The sequence below is a fragment of the Bubalus kerabau genome, chromosome X, assembly GCF_029407905.1.
Source record: "Bubalus kerabau isolate K-KA32 ecotype Philippines breed swamp buffalo chromosome X, PCC_UOA_SB_1v2, whole genome shotgun sequence".
NCBI classification, from domain to species: Eukaryota; Metazoa; Chordata; class Mammalia; order Artiodactyla; family Bovidae; genus Bubalus; species Bubalus kerabau.
The window spans coordinates 62,752,056-62,763,249 of NC_073647.1; the positions used below are offsets into that span (position 1 = coordinate 62,752,056).

An 11,194-nucleotide genomic window follows, 5' to 3' on the forward strand; every position below is an offset into this window, starting at 1 on the left:
GAAAAATGAAGCTCAGGGAGTGAAGGATTTCCCTCATACTAAAAAGAAATCCCTTCTCCCACTCAATGGAAAACGGGAGAGATCTCAGAGTCCCTTGAATAGATGAGACCACTAGCCTGCTTCCTGACAGCCCAAAGAAAAGAGGAGGAAATAAAAGCTGCTGGCCTTAATGATACTCCTACAAGGCTGGGTCCTACCAAAGGCTGTCAGTCTCACCAAATTCCTATGCCCTCTATGCCAAGCATGGCACCAAAGCTACCTAATTGGTCCTTCTGGAAACAAGAATGATGGATATCACAGCTATAACTAGTATGGAAAGACATCCCTGCAAAAGTCTATGTAGACTTTCTCTATGTGTGTGTGCATGCTCAGCCGCTCAGTCACATTCCATGCTTTGTGACCTCACGAACTTGTAGCCCTCCAGGCTCCTCTGTCCATGGAATTTTCCAAGCAAGAATACTGGAGTGGCTTACCATTTTCTCCTCCAGGGGATCTTACCAACTCAGGGATCGAACCTGAGTCTTCTCTGTCTCCTGCATTGGCAGGCGGATTCTTTATCACTGATCCTCCACGGTTATTTTGTAGAAAATTAAGATATCTAATATTTCTTTCCTATCTGAAAGGCCAGCAAAGGGAGAAGATTATGATGTTATTATGAAACAATCTGTTAAAAGACTGTTTATGAAGCATATTCATTAACTGATGAAAGGCATACCCTACAAAGTAACCTGAAAAAAAAATAATTCCAGGATATCATACACAGTATAGTTTCAATACTGTTAAACACACACATCCACATTCTTACACAGACAGAAAGACAAGGAATAGCAATTATTGGTGACTTATTTTTATTTTCTTCCTTACAGTTTTCTGTATTTTCTAAACTTTTTGTAGGCAGGATTAATGTCTTTCGAATCAGCAGGTCTCTTCTTATTCTGCTCTCCCAACGTCAGTCGGTATATGTAGTACCAGGAGCCAGCCCCGACCACCAGGCCTGTTGCCATCAAGCCCAAATTCTGAGCACGGCCCATGCTGCAGCCGAGCGAAGCTCTCAGGGGACTCTCATAGGCTATCCAGAGCCGCCTGGACGCAGGAGTCTGAAACCGCAATCTAGCTGGATCTAGGGGGCGGGGGTGTTGGGGGCGGAGAGGGAAGAAGAAAATGAGGCGTTAAGAGGCTTTTTCTTTTGCATCATCAACCCACTGATAGATGGACCAGCAGACAGGGACAGACCAAAACGAGAACCAGACAGAAACAGATAGGAGACAATGGGGACTCAGTGCTGCAATGAATACAGCGAAAGCACCAACAGCTAAATGTGGGCTCAAAACCGGAACTTTTCCTGTCAGTCCAGGTAGTCAGGCCTGTCTCTCACCTCACACCGCACCCCCCCATGGCTCCACTCCCCGACAGCCTCCTCCTCCCCTCCCCTCTGCCCGCGGGAGTCCCCCACGCCAACATTTTCAGCTGTCTTTTACAAGGCAGAACACAAAAAGGAGCTGGGTTCGTGTGACTCTGACGGGGTGGGGCGGGGGGGAGGGTCGGGGAGACTGAGAAGCCCCTCCAAACTCGAAAATCTACCCTCCACCCTCATTTCAAGAGTCTCCAATCAATACCCACCCTCACCGTGAGCGGAGGGAATCAGGACAGGTTTCCTCTTGTCCTCCTTCCCTGACCACAGTCACACCACCTCCAACGAAATCGGGAGTCGGTTACCTGAGTAAGAACCGCTATCTGGACCGACTTCAGCACACAGGCTCCTAGTCACGTGAAGCTACGTCAAGGGTGAGTTCAGGGTCCCAAATTTCCCCTCTTATTATTAGCCAAGCAGAGGGTGACCCGCCCCCTTCCAGCCCCCTTTTTCTGTCCCCCCAGCACCACACAGGACGCTGTCCCTCTTTTTAGTCATTGCACATCCAACAAACGTGTTGTCTTTGATTATTAGAAGAGGCAATATTTTCTCCTGGGCTGCTAGCCAATTCTACTGCTTCTATGGGGAATGGTCCTGTCCTTTTCCCTGCTCCCTCCACCTTTTTTCTTTGGAATCACTAATGTTCACCTCTGCAGTCCTGAAAATACCTGGAAATAGGGATGGGGGAAGGGGTGGCAGGAAAGGAAGCAGAGAGTAGGAATGGATTTTGTTATTTTCTTGTTAGCACTATTCTGTTTCTTTTTTTATAATGCAAATTTTATTGTGGCAAAATAATGATAAAACTACTTTCACATGCGAAGAAAAATATTATTTTTTTGTAAAGGCATGTCTCATAAACAATCATTCTCACTATAATGAGTTCCATATGTGCCACTCAAAGCTCTCTTAATATCTTCTACATCTAGTCACATGATAAGACCCTGATTTAGCTAACTATTTACTTGAGAGTTTACAAATCTGCTAATATAGCATAACCAACTGGCTTTATTTCTGGACTGCACAGAGAGTCACTGTAAGTGAAATGTTGGAAAGCCATTCCTTTATTTATTCATTTATTCAACATATTTACTGAGACCTCCTACATACCATGCATTGTTCTACATTCTGTGGTTACATGGGTGAATAAAACAGAGCTAAATCTCTAAATCATGTGGCTCTTACATTGTAATGAGAGAGACAGACAATAAAAAAGCAAATAAACTATATATATATATATATATATATATATATATATATATACTATCAGTGATACATACTAAAAAAAAAATTAAAAGCAGGAAAAGGAGATATGAAAAGTTGAGACAGGTTAAACTTTCAGATAACTTTTCAGGGTGACCAGAGATGGCATCACTAGAAAGGTGACCTTTGAGTACAGACATGAAGTCAGTGAAGAATCTAAGTGTGGTAACATCTGGGGGAAGAATATGCCAGGCATGAGGACAAGCAGATGCAAAGCCTCTGTGGAAGTAACAAGCCCAGTATGTTCCAGGAACATCAATGAGGCTGGAATCACTGAGTGAAAGAGAGAGCAGTAGAAGATGAAGCAGAAAGGTAATAAGGTTAAGAGAATAGGCCCTTGTCAGTTGTAGTGAAGACATCTGCATTTACTCTAAACCAGGGAAGGTGGGTTGGGAGTTTGAATTTGGGGGAGGTAGTGAGAATAAACTATAGGGAGACTAGAGTGACAGGGAGACTGGTTCATCTACATCTTTCATTGCAACAGCAAGCTGAAGAAGAAAAAAAAACCATACAATTAAACCATTTGATAAACTGATTCAGGCAGTCGTAAATTTATATATATATAAAAAGGAATAGTGGAAACTTGGCTTATGTAGTAAAGAATTATATATTTATAATTTAATGAATTTTTATTGGTTAAATTAGATTAAGTTAAATTAAATTAATGAAAAGAAAATGGGCTTCCCAGGTGGTGCTAGTGGTAAAGAATCTACCTGCCAATGTAGGAGACACAAGAGATGCGGGTTCAGTCCTTGGGTAGGGAAGATCCCCTGGAGTAGAAAGTGGCAACCCACTCCAGTATCCTTGCCTGGAAAATTGCATGGACAAAGGAGCCTGGTGGGCTACATTGCATGGGGTCACAAAGAGTGACTGAGCGACTGAGCACATAAAATAGTCTTAGTCTGATGAAGACTATATCAGAGGCTATTCTGACCTAGCAGATTCCTCCATCTTTGTAGGCTACCAAGACCACAGAACCTGTGAGGTAACCTCTACTCACTGATATTATTTCCTTCTACTACTTTTTGTGAAGTACTGATAAACACAAGTAAAAGTAACCTTGAAAAACAGATAAAATGTATCAGAAACAGCAAAAGTTACACTAAAAGATGAAACATAAGAGGTATTCCCATATTCTTCAAGAACAAGATCAGAAGGTTCTCAAGCACCACCATTACTCAACATAGTTCTGGTCCTTATAACACATGCAGCAAAGAAAAAGGGAAAAGTTATACATATTAGAAAGGAAGAAATGTAAAAAAAAATAATTTGAAGATGGTTATGTATACATACCTGGAAAAACCAAAAGCATCACCAGAAAACAATTGGAATCAATCAGACAGAACACAGAAACGGGCAGATACAAAATAACTATATGATAGAACATTTTCCTTAAGCAGAAAATCACCTTTAAGAAATTATAATTGGAGAAAGGAATAGCATTTCTGCAACATAAATTTCTAATACCTAGGAAAAATCTAATAATTAATAGGAATTACTTAGCTGAAGAAACTTACAATATTTGATTAACAAACAAAAATAGATCTGAGCAAAATGGAGACATATTTTCCTGGAGGGGAAGTCTCAACGTTAAGATGCTAATATTCCTCAAATTAAACTGCAGATTTATTGCAATTACAATACAAATTCCAAATGCTTATTGTTTATTCTTGTTCAATTCAGAAGTTGATTAGTAACCACAAATGCACTTACTAATATGTGCATAAAAAGAAAGCTGGAAATCTTTAGCAGCAACTAACAGTGGAAAAGAGATCATGGAGCTCTTTCCCTGAATGCTGTACATTTCCTTATTGTTTTGAATATTTGTAACCATTAATTTATGCATACACTGGGGCTTCCCAGGTGGCGCAAGTGGTAAAGAACCCGGCTGCCAATGCAGGAGACATAAGAGACTGTGGGTTCAATCCCTGAGTCGGGGAGATCCCCTGGATGCCCCGAGGTAAGGTGGTCAGAGGTGAGAGGCAAGCAGGCTGCACCTCTAAGGTCAGGTGGTAGCAGCAGACAGCATAAGGAACAAGGCTAACTGGGCCACCATGAATCAGGGCAGAGCAGGGCAGGCAGGCCTGGGTGCTTTCCCCAGCAACCTTCATAGAAACCCTCTGCTGCAGGGGTAGGTGGGAACAGCAATGCTTTCTGTGAATCCCTAAGTTACCGCTGTGAGGGAGGGAGGGAGGAAGCCAAAGGCACTTACTCAAGTTGGTCATCTGAGTAAATATTAGATTTACCACCCTAGTCACCGGTCCATATATACTGTTGCTTTTGAGATAAGCAACAGAGTCAGGTGCCAGAGGATGAGAGGCCCTGGAATATAGGAGAGGTGGGAGGGCAAGTGCCTTCCTCCCTCCCCTCTTGACAGGACTGGAAGGATTTGACCATATCTGCATCCCACATATCCATCATTTTCTTCATACAAGAGCTATTCTTTTTGCACAGAGCTGAATCACAAAACTGGAACCTGATCCAGGGACAGGTGATCAAAACTGTCATGGTTGCAGCCATCAAATTGCAAGAGGTTCACACAGTAGGCAGCAACAGTTTGGGACCATGAAATAAATGTGCTTCTCTAACAGAACAAGACAGGATCATTTATTTATCCAACTTAAAAGCTGTCCCAGAAGGAGAAAAAGTAGGATATTATTTGTCCAAAATAAATAAGATCAGACAACTGAACATCTCTCCATAGATCAATTTACAGATGGTATGGAAACACACTTGTTGAGAAAAATTCCATTTTTAGATATGCAAATACATTACCATGCTTTGAAAACTATTTTCTATGCAGCCAATATAATTTTCTATGTGGTAAAAATTAACCAAAATTAATGGTGCTTTTCAATATTAGTGGGAGATCTTTTTTCTAGAACATGTCTACTCTTTTTTTTGTTGCTGCTGCTGCTCACACTGAACTCTTGTTTTCTTATATTTTCTTACTATAATAACAAAGGGTGGTAACGACTTAAAAAAAAACCAAACAAACAGAGAAGTATTACAGAAGTAAAGACCGCACTACCATTCCCTGTCTCCTTTCTGACACTCTGCCGCTTACCTATACTGGAGCAGGGGTCCGACTGTGGGCAGTAGTGCATGGGGGACTGGGGGTGGAGCGAGGGGAGAGTGTTTAGCTGCTCAAGAAAGGATGTTTAGCTGCTCAAGAAAGGATGTTTGGCTGCTCAAGAAAGGATGAGAGAATTCCCCGACAAAAAAATAAAAAAATGTCAATAGCTCTCCAAGAAGATTCCATCCCCTCTCCGGTAACCAGAGAAAGGCAAAATTCTAACACAGGGAGAACAGGCTACTTGTGGCTTCTGGACTATAAAGACCAAAAAAAAAAAAAAAAAGAGTGACAGGACCTGATGGGGTAGGGTGAGGTGCTAGTGGGGGTAAAGGAGGGGGCTCTTGCTCTTGGTGGGAGTGGAAATTGGGGCCCCAAGCTCACTGGCGATGCAACCCTCACGTGACCAGGAGCTGACGTTAGCAAAGATACTTAAAGCTCTGACCGCCGTCCTCCGTTCTCCTCTGGGTACCAACTCTATTGCGCTGTGCACTGCCGTGCGTTTAACCCAGGCGCGGAGGAGGAGGAGAAAATCCCCCCAGATCCGGGCAGGTGGGTGTGAGGGTGGCCATGACCCGGCACCCCTGAATAGGGGGTAGCACAGAGATGCGGGAGTCTGAGGCCGCGGGTATCTCCACCTCGCCCGCCCCTGGCCGACTCTCCAGACCCCCGCGCTTAGTCGCAGCTCATTTTGGTGGGCGGCGGGGAGCGGGGGAGGGGGGAACATAAAGACGCAGACATACTTGCAGAGAATCGCTCACTTCCTCTATCAGCCAGTGTTTTTCTGGTTTTGTTTCTGACACTCAGGCCCCGCACCCCACATCCCATCCAGTTTTGAGAGGAGGAGGGAAGAGAAATAAACGTGGCAGCGCATATAAGGCCAGTGGGGAGGTTGGGGAAAGGGTGATCCGAGGGGCACGCAATTAGTAAACAGTCCGGCTTATTCACTCCCACTCTCACTTTTCAGATACCTCCTTCGACCACTGCCCCCACACCCTCTTCCCCGGCCGGCCCCCAGTCCTTTGGGGTGCTAGGAAATGGGTGTGACAGCATTTGTAGGGGAGATGGCGGGTTGGCTCTGGGCTTTACAGGAAGGAAGACCCTGAGAGAAACCGCCGTGCTAAGTCCTAGGCTTCTTTCCAGACATCACTGGCCCATACAGCCCTTCACCTCTGTTTTTTCAGTCCTGAAAAAGGAGTTTGGGTACGCTGGCGGGAGAAATGGCGGTTAACGGGGGTTTGCGATGGGGGGTGGGAGGCGGAGCCCAGAGCAGAGAAACAGTGGAGAATCACGACCCTCAAACCGAAAGGGCAAACACTGGGGCCCGGTTGCTGGCTGATGCCAGGCCTGGGGGCTGGAGCGTGAAGGACGGGTGGTCATATGAGGGAGACGCTCGATTGTTTGGCCATAACCCCTAGTCCAGCGACCCAACCAGCCTCCGCAGCACCCTCGCCCCGCCCCCTCCTGTTTCGGTGCAGGAGAAGGGGTGTGGCCGTCTGGGAGAAATGGCGGACGGGGGCGGGGCGAAGGGAAGGAGGGGTTGAGTGCCTGGGGAGTCTGCGCGGGGGCGGGGTTTAGGGTTGGGGTAGGGATGAGAAGAGTTGAGGGAATTGAGAGGTGCATGCCCTTTGTCATTCGGGTTTGTGAATGCTAAAAAGCAATTGGGGACTATTGTCTTGAGTCAGTACCATCCTCCGGGCTCTCAGTCTCCAACGTTTTGCTGTCTGTATTTCTGCTTTTCAGTCTGTCTGTAGGATGAAGCTGTAACTGAACTGAAGGAAAGAGAAACAGCCCTGAATCATTGGAGATCAGTGTGAGGGGGGCTGGGAACTGTCTGGGAACCCCGTGTATGGATGTGGCAGAAACCAGAGCAGAAATTGGGGCCAGAGGTTTCTCTTCCCTCATCTTCTCCCTCTTTACAAAAAACACTTGCCCTGGATATGTCCTTTTAGGTGAAGCCAAAGGGGTGTGGCATTTGCTTTCTTAAATCAGGGTTTGAGGAGGAAGAGATATGGTAGGAAAGAGGAGCCCTGGGAGGGAGAAACTTACTCACAGGGGTTCATATCAAGAGAAGAAGAGAATCCTTCTACAAAGGTGCCCAAAACCCCCTTTCTGGCATCTTTCCACAGGTTTCTCTGCCTTTTGGGCCCTGCACAACTGTTAGCCTGGTGGAAAAGTGCAAATTGCTCCTGCTCTCCCAGCAGGTTGGTAAGTGTATGGGGATCACCTGGGAATCTTTGGGGTGTGGGTGAGGGAATCAGAAAAGAATCTAGGGTTCCTTCTGGCTCTCTACCTACTTTCCTGAAGTCTATTTGGCCTCTCATCCCTCATTTAGGTGCTGGGAAATTAGGTGTGTTGATACTGGGCAGGGTGGGCTAGGGATAAAGATGTAGAAAACATTGGACAACCAGGGACCTGAAGCAGCACACAGAGGCCTGGACACCTATATCTGGGTACTAGCCCACCCACCAAGCATTATGTCCCCAGACTCTTCTGTAAGTAGGCCTGGTTAGGCATGAAGTGTGCCAGCCCTAAGCCTCATTTTTATCCTACACCCCCAGGTCCTGCTTTGCTTGCAACCTCAGCAGAATTTTGAGCCTGAGCTGAAGCGCCTCACTTGGACGTGCACGCACCCCACTTGGGCACGTCTGCATCAGAGAATTAACTCCAGCTGCATCATGAGCCGTGTTCGGGATGCTGGCTGCGTAGCTGCTGGGATAGTCATCGGGGCCAGTGCCTGGTACTGTGTCTACAAATATGCCAGGGGAAGAAACCATATGATGAAGAAGAGACTGGCTAAACCCAAGACCAGGGCTGTGGCTGAGACTGGAGCCAGGGCTAGAGCTGGACTAAGGGCTGGATTCACAATTGACCTTGGGCCAGGATTCAGTCCTCCAGCCCCAGTCCGCACTGGGGCAGAGAAAAGGGCTCAGGATGAATCCTCTGCTCTGGACACTGCTGGAGTTGAAGCAGTGGTCCCAGCTGCATCCAGTGCCGAGACCCAGAGTGGGGCAGGAAATAAGGGCCAGGAGACAGAAGGGGCTTGGGTGGGGCTTAAAGCTGAATCAGTCGCCACAGTGGCTTTTGCAGTGGCACCACCTCTCTGGGAGGCAAAGGCTCCCTCAGCTGCGAAGGCTCCCGCAATGGTTGGGGCTCCTAAATTAGCAGAAGCCCCTGGCGCAGCAGAGGCTCCCAGGGCACCAGTGGTGCCTCATGTGGTGCCAGTTCCTACTGAGGCATCACAACCTACAGAGCCAGTGGAGGCTTCCATACCAGCAATGCCTACTGGGGCAGCAGCGACTTTAGGGGTAGCAGCACCTTCTGGGACTGCAGAGGCTCCTGGGCCTTCAGGGTCCTCTAGAACAGCAGCAGCCACTAAGAAAGCAACCCCCGGGGCTCATACTGGGGCTATACCTAAGGCCGGGTCAGCTACTGGAGCTGTACCCAAAGGTGGAGCTAAGGGTGTAACCAGGTCCCGGACTGGAGGCAAGGGCAAAGGCAAAAAAAATAAGGTTGAAGTAGATGAACTGGGGCTGGGCTTCCGGCCCGGAGATGGGGCTGCAGCAGCCGCGGCAGCGTCTGCTAATGGGGGCCAGGCTTTCCTGGCAGAGGTTCCTGATTCTGAGGAAGGAGAGTCTGGATGGACAGACACAGAATCGGAATCAGACTCTGAGCCTGAGACCCAGCAGAAAGGGAAAGGGAGGAGACCTGTTCCCATGCAGAAGCGCCCCTTTCCTTATGAAATTGATGAGATTCTGGGTGTCCGAGATCTCAGGAAAGTCCTTGCTTTGCTTCAGAAGTCGGATGATCCTTTCATCCAACAGGTAGCTTTGCTCACTCTGAGCAATAATGCCAATTATTCATGCAACCAAGACACAATTCGCAAGTTGGGAGGCCTCCCAATTATTGCCAACATGATCAACAAAACTGACCCTCACATTAAGGAAAAAGCCTTAATGGCCATGAATAACCTGAGTGAGAATTATGAAAATCAGGGCCGGCTTCAGGTATACATGAATAAAGTGATGGATGACATCATGGCCTCTAACCTGAACTCAGCAGTACAGGTAGTTGGATTAAAATTTTTAACAAACATGACTATTACTAATGACTACCAGCACCTGCTTGTCAATTCTATTGCAAACTTTTTCCGTTTGTTATCTCAGGGAGGTGGAAAAATCAAGGTTGAGATTTTGAAAATACTTTCGAATTTTGCTGAAAATCCAGATATGTTAAAAAAACTACTCAGTACCCAAGTGCCATCATCATTTAGTTCCCTCTACAATTCTTATGTGGAATCAGAAATTCTTATTAATGCCCTGACTCTATTTGAGATCATCTATGACAATCTCAGGGCAGAAGTATTCAACTACAGAGAATTCAATAAAGGCTCCCTTTTTTACTTATGTACTGCATCTGGAGTGTGCGTTAAGAAAATTCGAGCCTTAGCAGATCACCATGACCTCTTGGTGAAAGTGAAAGTTATAAAACTAGTGGACAAATTCTGATTGTCTATGTGCTCTTGAAAACTTGAAGAAATGTCTGGTTTTGCAGTCTGGGAGCAATGAAAATTGAAAGTTACTGCTTTTTCACCCTCTCATATAGTAAAGGGATCCTTTCAGCTGCCAGTTTTGAATAATGTATCAATCAGAGTGATGTTATCTGCAACTATCTCCAGTTTTAAGCTGAACCATTTTATGAATACCAAATAAATAGTCCTCTTGTCCTGAAAACACATTTGTGACTTTAATCGTGCTGCTTGAATAGAAATATTTTTACTGATTCCTCTCTCTGAATTGATAGTGAAACTGTCCATCATGAATAGCCTATACTTCTATCATCTGTTTCGACTTGAATTTATTCACCAAAGACTTCATTTGTGTATCATTAATAAAATTGTATGTTTCAATCGATTAAAAGAATGGTTTTCTTGCTTGAATATAAAATCTAGCTGGAATTTTTCATAATTTCTTTCGGATGTTTAAAACATCTCTTAAATTAGCATTAGGGGTATCAAATTTTTTTTAAGTTATGATGCCAAACACTACATAGATGAACTAAATGCATTTTTTATCCAAACTTACATATAAAACAAACATTTTTCTTTAATGGAATCAATTATAAAAAATAAAATCTAGCTGGAGAGGTGAGGTACACAAATACAAAAAGATTACTAACAGTACTTGGGCATATGCTTATTGTCAAATATATGCTATCTGTTTAAACAAAGCAGAGGTTGCTAGGAAGCTTCAAGAAGGAAGGGCACACTTAAGGTGGGCCCCGAAGGGCAGCATGAGAAAACATAGAAGGGCATTCCAGGAGGGGAAAGGACTTGAAGACATGCAATTTGTTCCAGTGACAGGAAATTAACCAGTTTGCCTGGAATGGAAACTGGGAAGAGAAGTGATGAGAGACTAAGGTGGAAATATAGGGTGTGAAAAGTTTGGGGA

The 11,194-nt window shown here is 45.3% G+C and overlaps 1 protein-coding gene across 1 annotated transcript; it reads left to right on the plus strand.

Annotated features, from left to right (window-relative positions):
• Window positions 1–6,218: 6,218 nt before the first annotated feature.
• On the plus strand, window positions 6,219–10,651 carry ARMCX2 (armadillo repeat containing X-linked 2). Its single transcript, XM_055563686.1, has 3 exons — window positions 6,219–6,296; window positions 7,874–7,952; window positions 8,306–10,651. Exon 3 carries the CDS (start codon window positions 8,423–8,425, stop codon window positions 10,250–10,252), a length of 1,830 nt encoding a protein of 609 aa, XP_055419661.1. The 5' UTR covers window positions 6,219–6,296; window positions 7,874–7,952; window positions 8,306–8,422; the 3' UTR covers window positions 10,253–10,651.
• The last annotated feature ends 543 nt before the right edge of the window (window positions 10,652–11,194 follow it).